An 18,182-nucleotide genomic window follows, 5' to 3' on the forward strand; every position below is an offset into this window, starting at 1 on the left:
ATTGAAGAACAATTTTTTAGGATTTCTCAAAATTACAAATGCATCTACCCTTAAACCCAGAAAAAGTCCTTTTCTAACCTTTCTAAGAATTTATCCTACCGATATATTTAACCATGTATAAAAAGATATATAGTGAAGGCACTGACTTCAGCTTGGACATATCAAAAGACTGGAAACAATCTACACCTCCATCATGATGTGACTGGTTAAGCAAATTATAATATATCCATTTAACAAAACAGTATGCAGATCCATGTAACAAAACACTATACAGTCGTAAAAATCGAGACTGCTCTTTTATAACAACGTGGAATTATTTCAAATGTAAAATAAAACAAACACGTGAAGAGTGTGCTACCATCCACATAAAAAGAAAGGGAATGTTCACATATGTATTTGCTTGTATATACATAAAATACCTTTCGAAAGATATACACATACAATTCAGATAACACTGTTTGCCTCCAAAGATGGGGAACAGGATGCCTAAGGAACAAATCAGTGTGTGTATGTGCACATGCGTGTGCATAGGTGACGATTTCCAGTAATCTTTGAGTTTTCAAACCACTGTACTTTCTACTCAAAAAGATGAACAAAATATACATTTAAAGTATTTTTAAAATAAGTAATGAAGGAGTCATTAGGTTGTAGAGAGACCTGAATTCTAGTCCTGAATTTATCAATAACCATTTACTTCCTCTTCTGATCAGTCTCCCTCTTCCTCATTCCATCAAACTCTATGCATTTTTCACCAAAGTATGCAGGTTTAAAAAGGTTCATACATGAGGATTCTGAACTATTATATGTCTCAGTATAAAAGGCTGGGTTCAAGTTCCTATAGAAGCAAGTTCCAGCAGAACAAGCAGCACAACCTTGCAAGGCGCTTAGCTCTGAGCAGGAGTAATCTCTCTTCCCGCCAGTAGATGGGGTCAGTAGCTATGATCAGGTTCATTTGCCAAATTGGAAACCTGCTCTAAGGGACACAAGGACTTAGCCTCGAAGAACTGTTGAGCTAGAACGAGCCTGAGAGTTCAGCCCAGCTCCCGTATTTTACAGATGTGGAAAATGATGTCCACCTGGTCAGAGTGTGAAGACTGACATGGTGAATACTGGAATCCACATCTCATTATTCCCACCCAGTCCTCTTCATTAAATACTTTAATAAGCCAAAAGACTAAAACTCAGAATTTGGGAAAACTCAGTTCAATCAGGCTAGGCTTAGTTACCACTTTACACTTTTCTAAAGTTACAAGAAGGGGTGCCTGAGTGGCTCAGTTGTTAAGTATCTGCCTTCTGCTCAGGTCATGACTCTGGGGTCCTGGAACTGAGCCCCACATCAGGCTCCCTGCTTGGTGGGGAGCCTGCATCTCCCTCTCCCACTCTCCTGCCTGTGTTCCCTGTCTTGTTGTATTTCTCGCTGTCAAATAAATAAATAAAATATTTTAAAAAATAAAAAATAAAGTTACATGACTATGGAAGGATTGGTCTTTAAATATTCTATTAAAAGATGGTTAAGTTCACAGAACTATTACATAATTCTTTCAAGTACCTAATTTTGAAATAGTCAACAAATTTCCTCATTTTAGTGTCTAAATTTTGGCACAACCTGTGACTCATTCAGAAATAAAACCTCTCCCCCTATTTTCATTTTCCATTTAACATAGGTAACTCCTAACTTGAAACATGATGGATTAATTTTTTGTTGTTGAGATGTTTGGAAATGACCTAAACACCCCCAAATAATGGATTATTTAGTAAATCTGAAGCAGCTCTTGTGATATTTTTAATAATTCTGAGTGGGCAACACAGTGTGGTGGTTACAGAGCCACACGGCCTGGCTATGTCCTGGTCTACCACTTATTAGCCCTGTGACCTTGGGCAAACTTCTTGCCCTCTTCCAGCCTTGGTTTCCTTGTTATCAAATAGGGATAAAAGTAGTACCTATCTCATTGGGTTGCTGAGAAAAGTCAGTGAACTGAAGTGTAAAATGCTCAGAATGGTATCAGTCTATAGTGTCTGAGGACAATGAAGCCCCTTAGTTCTACCTGAAATGTTGGGTCCTTTAAAAAAGAATGCTTGCTTGCTAGCCTGAGGTAATTTGTAATTGGGTCTTCTGAACTCAGAATAAAACAGGGGGAAAAAGTCAAGTAAAATGTTCGGGGAGGCTAGCTTGCTACACTGAGCGGTCTCGGAGCTGTTTCAGAATACTTGGCTTCTATCCTTTCTTGGCTCCTTAACTACAGGATACTCTATGCTCATTTCTTCTCCAAGATGGAATGGTGGTGACTGGTGGAGAAGGACGTTAGGGGACAAAAGCAGCCAATTATAAGAACAAGTTTTATAAAGTCTGGTACTTCCCTGTTCTAGTCTGTAAGAAGGGAGGAAGTTAGAGAAATGAAAGGCTCTCCCATTCTTCTACAATTTGAGTTCAGTTCTCTTATTTCAGGGCATTGCAGAACTATTTGGAGTACACCCTGCTATTCTCTCCTTTCTTCTTTACTCAAATGCTCCTTTACTCCTACTAAGTGTCCAGGGTGAGATCTGCCTTTGAGCAGGGATTTCTGATTATACCTTGCAGTCAAGGCTAGACCTGGGGAAAGTACTTAGGTCTGCTGGTGAAGCCAGTCATCCTTTACCTCCATGGAAACCTGGGCAAGAGCTACTTCTCAGAGTCGTAGTAAAACTCTATCTTTTCTGTTTCTACAAGTCTTCAGATCAGTGTGGAAATTTTATCACAAATAAACCCTCCCTTCTCTTGATTTCTGGACAATGAGGCTAAGATTGATCGAGCGGCTACATGAACACAGATTGAGGAGGGCAAGGTTCAAGCATATCCTGTGACTTGCAGAGTAAGGGCTCAAAATATAATTGTTGAATAAACAATACGTGTATAAGAAGGTATGCTTGTGTTCTCAAACAGTCTCCTTTCATTGTATTTAATATAATAGCCATAATCACATCAGGGTCTTAAAATCATCAATCATACTCAGATTAAGCAAAAAGTACACAATTTTATAGGCCTGAGATGACTACTGGATACAGGAGGGGAACAAGACCCAATTTTACCATTTTCTAGCTATGTGATTCCTAACTTGTAATCAAACCTCTACAAGTTCATTTCCTCATCTATAAAAGGGGATTAAAAGTTACAACTACCTCATGGGCTATTTCAAGAATTCACTTTAAAAACAGTAAAGCACTGTGCAAATGTTCTCAATCTTCTTATTCATCTAACATATGTGCACGCTCTCTGTAAGTACATGTATCTCTGTTAACTAAAGAGACGTTTTTATTTTTATTTTTTTTAAAGATTTATTTATTTATTTATTTGACAGACAGAGATCACAAGTAGGCAGAGAAACAGGCAGAGAGAGAGGAAGGAGGAAGCAGACTCCCCATTGAGCAGAGAGCCCGATGTGGGGGGCTCGATCCCAGGACCCTGGGATCACAACCTGAGCCGAAGGCAGAGGCTTCAACCCACTGAGCCACCCAGGCGCCCCTAAAGAGATGTTTTTAAAGAAAAGCTTTTAGAGATAACGTGAGCTTTCACTTCTCATCTGTCCTATTGGCTAGTATCAAAAGAACAAGAAATAATAAGTGTTGGTGAGGATGTGGAGAAAAGGGAGCCCTCCTGCCCTGTTGATAGAAATATAAGTTGTACAGCCACTAGGGAAAACAGTACAGACATTCCTCAAAAAATTAAAAATAGAGCTATCGCATGACCTAGCAGTACCACTTCTGCATAGTTATCAGAAGAAAGGGGCAAACCAATCTGAGGAGATCTATACATCCCTATGTTCTCTGCAGAGCTTTTTTTTTTTTTTTACGATTTTTTTTTTCATTCGACACAGAGAGAGAGATAGCAAAACACGGAATACAAGCAGGGGGAGTGGGAGAGGGAGAAGCAGGCTTCCCGCTGAGCAGAAGCGCAATGCAACCCTCGATCCTAGGACCGTGGGATCATGGCCTGAATCAAAGGCAGATGCTCAAGGACTGAGCAACCCAGGCGCCCCTGCAGTACTCTTTATAATAGCCAAGACATGAAAGCAACCTAAGTGCCCATCCACAGATAAAAGATAAATTAGATATAATATACAGTAATACAAATTATATATAAATATATAAATGCAATATTATTCAGCCATAAAAAAGAATAAAACCCTACCATTGTCACAACACGGATGGAACCCAGAGTGTATAATGCAAAGTGAAGTCCGAGAAAGACAAATACCATATGATTTCACTTGTGTGTGGAATCTAAAAACCAAAGCAATGAACAAACAAAACAAGATTTTAGACACAGGCAACAGTTGGCTTCCAGAAGAGAGAGGGGTTGGGGGGCAGGTGAAAAGGGTGAAGAGGATTCAGAGGTACAAACTTCTAAATAAAAAAAAATAATAAGTCATGAAGATATAATATACAGCACTGGGAATATAGCCAATAATATTGTCCTAATTTTGTATGGTGATAATGACAGCTAGACTTAGTGTGGGGATCACTTCATAAAGTATAAAAATAGAAAATCACTATGATGCACACCAGAAGCCGACAGGATATTCTACACCAAATATACTTGAACCATAAGTAGGTAAGAAAGGTGCTCAGAAGCATCCAACGCAAGGTTAAATCAAAATCTCAGCAGCCCGGGGCGCCTGGGTGGCTCAGTGGGTTAAGCCGCTGCCTTCGGCTCAGGTCATGATCTCAGGGTCCTGGGATCGAGTCCCGCATCTGGCTCTCTGCTCAGCAGGAAGCCCGCTTCCTCCTCCTCTCTCTCTCTGCCTGTCTCTCTGCCTACCTGTGATCTCTCTCTGTCAAATAAATAAATAAAATCTTTAAAAAAAAAAAAAAATCTCAGCAGCCCAAGAAAAATCAGCCTCCTTAGGTGCACTGTGCCGAGGACTGGAAAAATGAATCTTTGGTTGGACAGCCCTAACCTAGGACCGCTGGGTTCGCAGGAGAGCAGAGTTCCACCCTCGGTGGGCATTCTCCCCCCCCCCTTTTTCTTAATTGATTTTATTTATTTATTTGACAGAGATCACAAGTAGGCAGAGAGGCAGGCAGAGAGAGAGAGGAAGGAAGCCGACTCCCTGCTGAGCAGAGAGCCGATGCGGGGCTAGATCTGGGATCATGACCTGAGCTGAAGGCTGAGGCTTTAACCCGCTAAACCACCCAGGCGCCCCCACTCTTCTCCCTTTATTCGATTCCCCCTCCCTCCGCTCCACTCCGGGTGCCGAGCCCCCTCCCTGTCCTCGGTGCGTAATCTAGACTCTCCGCAGAGGCCGCTCAGACCCTTCGGCCTACAACTTGCAGGCCCAGCAACTACCACTCCTCCTCGAAACCCTTTCACCCCGACCTTTAGAAAACGAAAGACAGAAAAAGCGCCGGAGGAGGTGGGGCTCGGGGGACTGCGGTCGCCTCCGGGCGAACATGCGCAGAGGCCGCGGCGGCCTGCGGGCCGGGGTGGGGCGGGGGGGAGCGGGGACCGCGCGGCCAGGGAAGGGGAGCAGCCGCCTGGGCTGACCCAGCTCGGGGAGCTGACCGCGCTAGCCGGCGCCCGCCCCGGCCTCCCGGCCCCACCTCCCAGAGGCTCGCGGGCCGCCGGGTCGAGCTGCGGCCGCGGGAGGGGCGGAGCGCGGCGCCGGCGGCGGGCTGGCGGGCCGCCGGGGGCGCTGCGTACCTGGTAGCGACCCGTGAGCAGCTGGCTCCGCGAAGGCGTGCACAGCGGCTGCGTGTAGTAGTTGTCCAGGAGCACCCCGCCGGCCGCCAGCGCGTCCAGGTGCGGCGTGCGGATGTTGGAGCCGTGGAAGCCCACGTCGTTCCAGCCCAGGTCGTCCGCCAGCACGAAGACGAGGTGCGGCGGCCGGCCGGCCCCGGCGCCTGCGCCCGGCGGGGCCGCCAGCTGGAGCAGCCACAGCAGCAACGGGAGGACGCCGGGGAAGAGCGGCCGCCGCGGGCTGGGGCCTCGGGGCAGGCTCGCCGCGCCGCGCCGGCCCATTCTTTGCCGCGTACGGTCCCCGCGCCTGTGGCTCCGGCAGCCCCCGGCGCCGCTTGCAGAATCAGGAACTGGGCGGCCGGGCCTGCCCCGCCCCCGCACGGGATCTCACCCCCGGCGGGCGGCGGGCTGTAGAGGCCTGGCCCCGGGGCCCCCGCCGCCTCTGACCGGGGCCCGGGCGCGTGTGGCGGGGGAGGAGCCAGTGGAGAAGCGCCCGGGGGCTCCCGCTCCCAGGCTCGGTGGAAGCTCGGCTGATGCTTATGAGAGCCAAGATTTCTTCTCTTTCCGGAGACGAACTTTGCAATGTAGCATCCTCAGAGGAGCAGATGTAGCCTTTTTAGTAACTCTTCTCCATTTACAAAGCATTTTCTTTAAATTTCGCCAACAAACTCGGCAGCTAGGAACTAGCTGTACCCTATCCCCCCCCCCCCCCCCCCCCCCCGCACCCCGGAGCCTAACTCAAACTCAAACTCACATCCTGAGCCGGGATATTTTAAAGGTCGTGGAGGAATCATTTCTGGCCAAAGAATTCATAGACTTGTGCAAGTGGGAGGTCGTTGGGGAGGCAGAACGCTAGGTGATGTTTGAGATGCATTTATGAATAGCATACGACCGTGAAGCCACTTCCTCCTCACTACCCAAAAGAGGGCCCAGTACACACGCCGATGGCCCAGTGCCCTTTTGAAGGTGCAGTTTCACTTAGACTGCCCTGAGGATTGGGGCGGGGGTGGGGGGAGGCTGTTGTGTGACCATTGAGTGGCTCATTAGAATGTTCAGGTATGAGCCTCTTCATGGCTGACTCCTCGACATTCAAGTAGTGAGCCAAAGAAGTATAGTATGTAATTTGCCTGAAATCATCTGAGGATGGAAGGGAAAGTCTCTTAACCGCATGCTCATTGAAGTGGCAAGTTAGCCTTATGACCAGTACATTCCCACCACCATCCAAAACTGTCTGCCTCTTCTGTGTCTTGAGATAGACTATAACTATTTACACTTATGGGAGCTGGTGGGTTAGGCACTCTATCCTTTCAGGTTATCTGAGTCTGATGCCATGGGAATTATTTCACAGCTTTATAAGTTGTGGGTAACTGGTACCGAGGGAAACTAATTCTTTTTTTTTTTAACATGTTTTCTTTAAATTTAATTAATTAACATATAATGTACTATTGGTTTCAGAGGTACAGGCCTGTGATTCATCAGTCTTATATATAATACCCAGTGCTTATTACATCACATTTCTTCCTTAATGTCCACCCAGTTACCCCATCCCTCCCTACTGCCCCCCCCCCCACCAGCAACCCTCAACTTGTTTCCTATGGTTGAGTCTCTTACGGTCTGTCTCCCTCTCTGGTTTTGTCTTATTTTTTCCTCTCTTCCCTTATGATCTTCTGTTTTGTTGCCCAAATTTCTCACATCAGGGAGATCATATGATAATTGTCTTTCTCTGATTGACTTACTTCACTTAGCATAATACCTTCTAGTTCCATCTACCTCATTGCAAATGGCAAAATTTCATATTTTTGATGGCTGCATAATATTCCTATGTGTGTATCTGTACCCCATCTTCTTTATCCATTCATCTGTCGATGGACATCTGGGCTCTTTCCATAGTTTGGCTATTGTGGACTTTGCTGCTATAAACATTGGGGTACCCGTGCCCCTTACATTTGTATCCTTGGGGTAAGCACCCAGTAGTGCAATATCTGGGTCATAGGGTAGCTCTATTTTCAACTTTTTGAGGAACCTCCATACTGTTTTCCAGAGTGGCTGCACCAGCTTGCATTCCCACCAATAGTACAGGAGGGTTCCCTTTTCTCCACATCCTTGCCAAAATCCTGTTGTTTCTTGATTTGTTAATTTTAGCCATTCTGACTGGTTTGAGGTGGTATCTTGTAGTTTTGACTTGTATTTCCCTGATGATGAGTGATGTTGAGCACTTTTTCATGTGTCTGCCTGCCATTTGGATATCTTTTTTGTAGAAATGTCTGTTCATGCCTTCTGGCCATTTCTTGATTGGATTCTTTGTTCTTTGGGTGTTGAGTTTAAGAAGTTCTTTGTAGATTTTGGATACTAGCCCTTTATCTTATATGTCATTTGCATATATCTTCTCCTATTCTGTCAATTGTGTTTTAGCTTTGTCAACTGTAGAAACTAATTCTTGTTTATACATACGCATCTGAATTCTCTCCAGTGGAGTGACAATCCCCAAGGCCAAGGAAACAAGTTTTGCCTTCACTTGCACATTTGTTTTAATATTCATGGTTTGATTCTTGGGTTGTCCTTTGAACTAGTTTTAACACCTTACCAGCTACCTCATTAACTGAATCAAATAAAATCTTTAACACATATTTGTTTTTATATTTGTACAAGGGTCATTTTATCTTTTTTAAAAAAATTATCCTTTAACATATAGAGTATTTTCCTTGTACATATAATTACTTTTCTTTTCATAAAGTGGATTAGTTAATGACATATCCAAGTTTAATCTCTAGTGGAATCAGTGGAATTTAGCAGGAAAAAAATGTAAAGTTAGCATTACTCTCAAAAGAATAATTTTGAAGAGCTGTTTGATTCTAATTAAGGCTTGAAAATTTCATTTGAAGACACCGTAAGAGAATGGATAAGGAAGATGTGGTCCACATATACTATGGGGTATTATGCCTCCATCAGAAAGGATGAATACCCAACTTTTGTATCAACATGGACAGGACTGGAAGAGATTATGCCGAGTGAAATAAGTCAAGCAGAGAGAATAAATTATCATATGGTTTCACTTATTTGTGGAGCATAACAAATAACATGGAGGACAAGGGGAGATGGAGAGGAGAAGGGAGTTGAGGGAAATTGGAAGGGGAGGTGAACCATGAGAGACTATGGACTCTGAAAAACAATCTGAGGGTTTTGAAGGGGTGGGGGGTGGGCGGTTGGGGGAGCCAGGTGGTGGGTATTAAGGAGGACACGTATTGCATGGAGCACTGGGTGTGGTGCAAAAACAGTGAATACTGTTAGGCTGAAAAGAAATTTAAAAAAAAAAAATAGAGTTCAAAGCAGAAAAATAAATAAATAAATAAATAAAGACATCATAAGAGATAATAAAAGCTTGAGAATTTTCTACTATGCCATTGCATGTCCTTTCTCTCCGTAACTGTTTCTCTCTACCCTTCCTGATAGAAATCAAATTGCCCAAACATGGCTGTTGATCTGCAGAAACAGTTCCTTCTTTGACCACCTCCTCCAAAACTAGCTATACTTACACTGAGACTTCCCATATTCTGCATTTTCAAACAAAAACCTATGCTAATTGTGCTCTGGAAATGTGCAAATGAATTAATTTAAAAGTTAATTTTATTTTTATGTCTCGAACACATGATATGCGGTACAGGCTAGTTATTATGAAGTCTCTCAGTTAGACTTTGATATTTCCTGAAGACTAGACTCAGGTAATGGGTTTGTGCAGAAGTATCATAAAAGTGATAGATCTACTTGAGGCTTCATATTAAGAAGGACATGATTTTGATTTATTATATGATCATTTTGTTAAAGCAGCCATTTCTTCACTATAAAGTTACTATTTTCCCCTTGTAACCAATCATATTTTATGGGGAGATAATTTGAAAATACGTTTATATTCTATTTTTCTAACACTTTTTAGCACTCACTGATGCTTCTTGCTTTGATCTATTATTACTAGATGGTTGCTGAATGGTGATTTTCTAATTCTATCACTCCTTCTATATTAATTAGTTGTCAAGTAGGAAAGAAGTTTGCCTTCTCTCCCATTAATTTGTTCACTTAAATTACTCTAAACTCATGGATTCTTGTTTTAATCAATGTGCTTTACTATAATTATTTTGATCCTCAAATTTCATTTGACCAGTGGGAGCCCCTTCAGTCTGGCTCTCTGTACCCGTTTGGCATATCCTTTTTTAAACTTTGAGCATTCCCCTACTTTTTGATACAACAAGGTATTCTAGGTTCATCTTGTAATTTTCCTCCCCCAACCCTGGAATTAACCATTTCTACAAGGAACCCTCCCTGATTGCTTTTTTTTTTTTTTTAAGATTTTATTTATTTATTTATTTGACAGATAGAGATCACAAGTAGGCAGAGAGGCAGGAAGAGAGAGTCAGAGGAGGAAGCAGGCTCCCCGATGAGCAGAGAGCCCGTGATGCGGGGCTCGATCCCAGGACCCTGAGATCACGATATGAGCCGAAGGCAGAGGCCTTAACCCACTGAGCCACCCAAGTGCCCTCCCTGATTGCTTTTAATGGAGGATGGCATCTAGAAATCAATATCTGTGCTATAGGTGTGCTCGTTGCTACTGGGCTGTCATTACTTCCAGGATCTCTCATCAGACAAAGATAGGAACTAGATGTATACATTCACGCAGACATAAGTATGTATATATAGTATATTGATGCATACAAATAGGTACAAAACCATAAGTTCATAGTGAATATCTCCAATTCTACTTTCCCCCTTTCCATACTATATGGGTAGTACCAATTTTCATTGTTACCAGCCATTAAAATTTCATACTTTTTAATTTTTGCCAATCTGATATGAGAAATGGTATCTCAGGATAGTTTTTGGTTTTGCCTTTTTTTTTTTTTTTTTAAGATTTTATGTATTTATTTGGCAGAGAGATAGAAAGTGCACAGATAGGCAGAGAGGCAGGCAGAGAGAGAGGGGGGAAGGGAAGCAGGCTCTCTGCTGAGCAGGGAGCTCGATGTGGGGCTGGATCCCAGGACCATGGGATCATGACCTGAGCCAAAGGCAGCTGCCTAACCGACTGAGCCACCCAAGAGCTCCTGGTTTTCCATTTCTCTTGTGAGTAAGGTTAAACATCTTTTGAGATGTGGAAGGGCCATTTTTATATCATCTTTGTGAATTGTGTCATACCAGTTGAAAATGACTGGTTTGAGTCTCTTCCCCCTCATTAAAAGTTCTTTATGGACTAGAGAAGTTATCTCTTTAACTGTGATATGTATCAGAAGTATTTTCTCCCAGTTTGTAAACTGTCAAATATTTTGTTATGGTGTTTTTTGATAAGCAAAGGTGATTTTTTTAACGTGCTCAAATCTATCAATTTTTTTCTTGCATCTGGATTTTTTGAGTCATGATTTGACTTTCCTTATGCCAAATTTAAAGTAAAATTCACCCACACTTTCTTCTAGTATGACTTCAGTTTTCATATTTAGGTCCTTGACTCATTGGCATTTATTTTTGTGGATGCTGTGGGATTTGAATCCAATTTTACCTTTTTCCAAATGGTTACCCAGTTCCTAACACCATTTGTAAAGAAAATAAAGAGGTCTACGCCCCACTGTTATGAGATACCATATTTATCATATGCTTAATTTTCTCATATACTTGAGTCTATTCTGGGGCTTTCAGTTCTATTCCACTGGCATGTCTATTGACTCAGGCACTGTAACTATTTCAGTTACAGAGGCTTTATAATATGTTTTAATGTATGATAGGAATAATGACCCCTCATAATTTAATATTTAGTGCTTTCCTGGTTATTCCTGCATGCTTATTTTGTCATATGAATTTTAACATCAACATGTCCAGTTCCATAAAAAAAAAAAAAAAAATTTGTTGGTGGGCTGCCTGGGTGGATCAGTCAGTTAAGTGTCTGCGTTCATGATCTCAGGGTCCTGGGACTGAATCCCACGTCAGGCTCCCTGCTCAGTGGGGAGCCTGCTTCTCCTTCTCCCTCTGCCTGCCACACCCCCTGCTTGTGCTCTCTCTCTCTTTCTCTCTGTGTGTCAAATAAATTAATAAAAATCCTGATTAAAAAAATGTTTTAAGGGGTGCCTGTGTGGCTTGGTGGTTTAAGCCTCTGCCTTCAGCTTGGGTCATGGTCTCGGGATCCTGGGATCGAGCCCCACATTGGGCTCTCTGCTCAGCGGGGAGCTTGCTTTCCTCTCTCTCTCTGCCTGCCTCTCTGCCTACCTGTGATCTCTCTCTCAAATAAATAAAATATTTTTTAAAAATGTTTTAAAAATTTTTGTTGGTATTTTTATTGGGCTTGCATTAAATGTATAAACTAATTTAGAGACAACTAAAGTCTTTGTAGTATTAAGTTGTCCTATCTAAAAACAAAGGTTATCTTCCATTTATTAAGTCTACTTTTGTGTCTTTAAGAAGTTTTAAAAATTTTCCTCAGATCAGTTTTGTGCTTGTCTTGTTAACTTTATTCCTAAATATTTTATCTTCTCTGTTGCTACTGGAAGGGGGCTTTCTTTATATCCTTTAACTGGTTATTATTTGTGGACATGAAGTTTACTGATTTCTGCATTATAATTTATATTTTGCCAAATACTGAATTATCTCACTCTTTGAGTTTGTTTAATTATTGATTTTTAAACGTTTTTCCCAGTACATAATCATATCGATAAAAACCATTTCAGTCAGTTAGGAGATGCAAATATTAGGACTGAAATAAAGTCAGCTCCCAACTCACTAGTGGGTATAAAAGTTAATTTGGGAGTAGGTAGAGTACTGGGAACGTGGGATATATTTTTTATATAGAAAGGATATTTTATAGGGATGCTTGAGTGGTTTAGTCAGTTAAGTATGGGCCTTTAGCTCAGGTCATGTTACTGGGGTGTTGGGATTGATCCCCACATCCAGCTCCCTGCTCAGTGGGGAAATCTGCTTCTCCCTCCCCTTCTCCCCCCTGCTCGTGCTCTTGTTCTGTCTCCCTCAAATTAATAAATTAAAAAATCTTTAAAAAAAGAAAGTATATCATACATAGCACTTGGTTTGCATCTAACCCATACAAAACCTATTTAACTCATAGTTAAAATCTCTTAACTCCTGAAGTCAAGAAGAAAAAGACCAACAATCCATTTTTAAATGGGCAAAATATTGGAACATAATAATAGTTTACAGGAAAGGAGATATAAGTTGTTATTAAATAAATGAATAGATGTTCAACCTCACCCAAGAGGAAAAATACAAATTGAACCTTCAATGATATACCACCGATACTAGTGATAACGCACTGCTTTTGGTATGGCATAAAGAAACAAACCATCTCACACATTAATTGCAGAGGTGAAATTTGGCATAATCTCTAAGGGAAACAATTTTGCTTATCTCTCAGAATGCACATAGGGGTGCCTGGGTGGCTCAGTGGGTTAAAGCCTCTGCCTTCGGCTCAGGCATGATCTCAGGGTCCTGGAATCGAGCCCCGCATCGGGCTCTCTGCTCAGCAGGGAGCCTGCTTCCCCCTCTCTCTCTGCCTGCCTCTCTGACTACTTGTGATCTCTGTCAAATAAATAAATAAAACCTTAAAAAAAAAAGAATGCACATACTCTTTAATCCAGCAATTCCCATTGTAGGAATTTATCCTTCAGATATATTCATTGGGAGAAACAGCATGTGCATGAAGATAATCATTTTAGTTTTAGTTTTATTAGAAAAAGGCAAATAATAGGGTCTGGCCAAATTAATTATGGAATACTAAGTAATCATTCAGAAGGATGATATGGAATAATCTCCAAAACATGGCATTACTTTTTAAAAGCTAGGCAAAAAACATTATGCTTGGTATACCTTAATTTGTTTAAAAATATATGTATGTATATATATATATATATATATATATATATTCATATATTTTCATGTTTTAAGAGAGAGACTCTAGTGCATTTATAGAGTATCTCAGGATACAGAAGGATACAGAAGAAATAATAATATTGATCGTCTCTGGGCAGATAGGTTGCAGACAAAAATAGGAGAGATACTGACTTTTCACCATATATCCTTTATGCATTGTAAATTTTTAACTTTATACATATATTATCTATTTCTAATAAAATTAATAATGGTAATACTGTTATTTACATTTAAACAAAAATTAAATTGCATTATGAGAATAGAGTGCTAAGACAAATATTCCCCAATGAACATGTTTGGAAAGCCCCAAGGCCATGCACTAAGATAATCACATTGATGCTCTTGCTGTGCCTCCTCATTTCTCCAGTTTGCAGACCCCCTGGTTCTTGGCACAGTGCTAACCAGCTAGAAGCTATGCTTAGAAGTTAGGATACCTGTGTTTCAATGCTTCTCCCAACCCATTTGGTTTTAGTGTCCTTGAATATGATAAATATTGCATACAAAGTCCAAAACACTATCTCTAAATGTTTAACCGTTGGGGTAGAGATAAGAATGACAAGAAGTCTTTCTTCAGATAGAGAACCTGAAATTCACTAACTAAATGTGGTAAATTATCGTTGGTGTTACTCATTGCCCCATTACCGCCCTGCATAGTGCAGAAGGAGATAGACTTGAACATCAGAAAGACTATCCCAACTTTGTTAATTTAGATGTCAGCTATTAAATTATTTTCACACACACACAAAAATTACTTTCACAATACATTTAATTTTGGAAACTGACCTAGGATGGATTTGTTTCTACCATATCTAACCGAGGTATAGAGTGTCTTCTGGAAAGTCTATGAGGTCATATACCAGACTTACAGGAGACCGTTCTTTTTTTTAAGATTGTATTTATTCATTCGACAGAGAAAGAGAGAGAGAGGGAGCACAAACAGGGGAGGGGCAGAGGGAGAGATAGAAGCAGGCTCCCCACTGACTAGGGAGCCAGATGTGGGGCTCAATCTCAGGACCCTGGGATCATGACCTGAGCCAAAGGCAGACGCTTAACCAACTGAGCCACCCAGGTGCCCCCAAATGATTGTTCTTAATGTTCTTTTACCTTCTTCTAGTCACCAATACTTAAATGCACAAGTTGTATTAACTATTACCAGTTCTATTATCACTGCATTAAGAATCATTAAGCACGTGGGAAGGTAACTATAAGAAGCATCTTGAGTTTATTGTTGGTTTTGTTTGGTGTGTTAATGCATGTGCATGTCTTGAGAGAAAAAGGGTCAGTTTTTAAAAATCTTTCTTTTAGCTCTAATATACTCCAGATTTCTGAAATTGATAGTCTAGATAAGAACAGTGATGGCCAACTCACAATGAAACTTCCTTGACCCCCTCTTCTTGTCCTCAAAACTGACTAGAGAGAGTAGAGAGTGGAAAACAGCACCATTCATTAAAAAAAAAAAAAAGATTTTGGCATAGCATTCTTTTGTGCATAAGTCAATGCACTAGGGGTGCTAGGCTGGCTCAGTCAGTAGAGCCTACAATTCTTGATCTCAGGATGTAGGTTTGAGCCCCATGTACAGAAATTACTTTATAGTAATTACATAGAAATTACTTTAAAATTTTTTAATCTTTTTAAAAAAAGTAAGATAGTGCACTGAGCATATATAGGTCAATGAATTCTCACAGAGTGAACACACCCATGTAATCACCACCAAGATCAAGAAACAGGATGTTGGTATTGCATTTTGTCTCATTTCTTCTTTCCTTTCCTTTACCTTTCACACAGTCCGAGCCTTAGTCTTTGCACAATATTTACTATATACAACTGAATTGCATTCACTTTTTCTGTACTGAACATTTTACACTGTATACCCATTTCTGAAGCAGTTCTAGACCAATACCTCGCAACCCCTTTGGCCAGGCCTGCACGAGCTATGATGGTGTTGTATGCCATTCATTGTCTATTGCTATGTGATCCATTTCATGATCTTCCTCTACTCTGTTCTGAATACAAGCTACATGTCGCAGACTCCCTTATCTGCTTGCTCCCACATAGGTTCAGCGAAAGGGGGCACTGGTGAGAGATTGGAATGTGGGAGGAAGAGAGAAGCCAGGGTGTGTCTTCCCTCCTTTAGGCTTTGGGTAGCATCGTCAACACCATGGTTCAGTCTCCTCTGTGGTTTCCAGTTCCTTCTGGCAGCCCCTTCCCAAATGGTCCTAGTGTTGGCTTGGCAGCCCCCATCCAGGCATTCCTTACTAGTTCTCCATGTTAAGTTCCCTCCTAGGAACTACCTGGCAAGTTGATCACATGGAGAGGCCACATGGAGGGAGACCAGCCCCAGCTGTTACAAGTCATCCTGTGGACCTGTCTGACAGGGGAGTGTAGAAGCCCTCTTGAATGACCAACCATTTTTTTTTTTTTTAAACCCGCCTCTTTTTATAGGACATAATTATTTTTGGGTAATAATCATGCGATAAAACAAATAATAACCAGAAAAGAAACACAAAGAATGAACACTTTATATTAAACTTTGCATCATGCCAGTAAAGGTAATAAGAAAAATAGAAATTAAGTAAATAGCATGGAAAAGGGACTAATGTTTTTAAGTTATATTATGTTTTTTTGAAAAAGGAAAGTATATCTACATATTGGCCTGTTGTAATAAAACAGTCTGTTGTCTGTAATAATAAAGTCACCTTTTCTGTTTTAAAGCTTTGCAGTGACTTCACTAAAATTAATCTTCTTCACATATTAATGTTAAATCAATAGTGTAGAGGATTTGTCCAGTTATTTTTGCACGTAGTTGACCGAAGAACATATTTTAAGCTTAATTTTCAAAAGTTAGTTTTTACATGAGCAACACATGTATAAAAAATTAGGAAAAAACTTTAACATAATAAATTTGGCAGAGATTCCTAGAAATCCTCTTTCACAACCAACTGTAGAAATTCCCGTATGGTCTTTGTTTCTTTGGGGACAAGTATAGTGGCTTTCAAATATCTCTGTAGTTGAAAATTTCCCACTAAAATATCTTCCTCAGAAAATGCGTCAGGGGCCCCTGGGTGGCTCAATTGGTCAAGTGTCTGCCTTCAGCTTCAGCTTCCATGGTCCTGGGATGGAGCCCATTTGTCACACTCCCTGCTGCTTGGTGGGGAGACTGCTTTCCCTCTCCCTCTACCCCTGCTCATGTTCTCTCTCTCTCTCTTTCAAATAAATAAAATGTTTTTTTTTTTAAATTTGTCATACAGGGGTGCCTGGGTGGCTCAGTGAGTTAAAGCCTCTGCCTTCGGCTCAGGTCACGATCTCAGGGTCCTGGGATCAAGCCCCACATCGGGCTCTCTGCTCGGCAGGGAGCTTGCTTCCTCCTCTCTCTCTCTCTCTCTCTCTCTCTCTGCCTGCCTCTCTGCCTATTTGTGATCTCTGTCAAATAAATAAATAAAATCTTAAAAAAAAAAAAGAAAGAAAGAAAGGCAAATTTACTTTAAAAAAACAAAAAGAACTTACTCTTGAAATGAATGCATACAGCTGAGTCTGTCAGTGGTTAAGTACTTACGGTATAACCAGAACTTCTCTAAAAATTTCTTAAAGATGTTTATTGACCTATTTGAGAGCAAGAAAGAGAGAGAGGGGGAGAACCAGTTGTGGGGGGGGCAGAGGGAGAAGCAGACTCCCTGCAGAGCAGGTAGTCCGACGTGGACTTGATCCCAGCACCCTGGGATCATGACCTGAGTCTAAGGCAGACGCTTAACTTACTGAGCCACCCAGGTGCCCAGGGCTTCTCTAAGTTAATTTCCATGTGGAACCCAATATTCAATAAGAGAAGCAATAAAGATGTGCTAATTTGAGGTAGATAGACGATCAAAACATCAACAATTGACAACAGAGGATTTAGACCAAAAAAGTGTTTTACAGGGAGGAGGATTTGACATAATGAAATAAAGAGAACTGAGATAATTAATGGCATCATTGAGCCTACCTCCAGACTTCTTACTATGTTATTTAATGAAATAAATAATTGCTTCAGCTGCTGTTAATAGGATGTTTTCTTATTTGCAGCCGAAAGCTTCCTGACTGCTACCCTCTGTTCCTTAGTAGGAGCTGCTCCGGGATGCTAAGAGTCTATGTTCACTGCCTCCAACGCTTTACCTCCTAGTCCTTTTTCAATACGGTCTACCTTCTTCCCTCACCAGTCCCCCAGAAAGAGCTCATGCCAGCAGCACCAATGACACTGTAGTCTAACCTCAGAGGCACTTATCAGCCTTTAATCTTACCTTTGGACGCAGTAGGCCTTCCTCTTCTCAAAATGTTTTCTCCCCTTGGCTTTCGTGACACCTCAGTTTGTAACGAAATACACACCTGTTTTTTCCCTTCAATGCTTGACCTCTCTGGTCTATAAATTCCACAAAGGCAGGGACCATGTCTGTTCACTGCTTTTCCAGTGCTTGGCCTGTTGGAAATACTCAATGAACACCTGTAGACTAACAAATATTTCAGTGAGGAAAGCAATCCCCCAGAGAACTTTGAATACAAGAAAGGCTTTAGCAGATGATCATGTAGT

At 41.4% G+C, this 18,182-nt stretch overlaps 1 protein-coding gene across 1 annotated transcript in view; it reads right to left on the minus strand.

Moving 5' to 3' along the window:
• The window catches only part of ARSB (arylsulfatase B), a 168,000-nt gene extending 161,594 nt beyond the window's left edge, over window positions 1-6,406 (minus strand). Inside the window, exon 1 of the mRNA XM_059418124.1 lies at window positions 5,678-6,406. Within this exon, the coding sequence (XP_059274107.1) occupies window positions 5,678-5,995 (318 nt within the window). The 5' untranslated portion in view covers window positions 5,996-6,406. The remainder of the gene's footprint in view (window positions 1-5,677) is intronic.
• Between the last annotated feature and the right edge of the window lie 11,776 nt (window positions 6,407-18,182).

This window comes from Mustela nigripes, chromosome 12 (genome assembly GCF_022355385.1).
Source record: "Mustela nigripes isolate SB6536 chromosome 12, MUSNIG.SB6536, whole genome shotgun sequence".
Classification (NCBI taxonomy): domain Eukaryota; kingdom Metazoa; phylum Chordata; class Mammalia; order Carnivora; family Mustelidae; genus Mustela; species Mustela nigripes.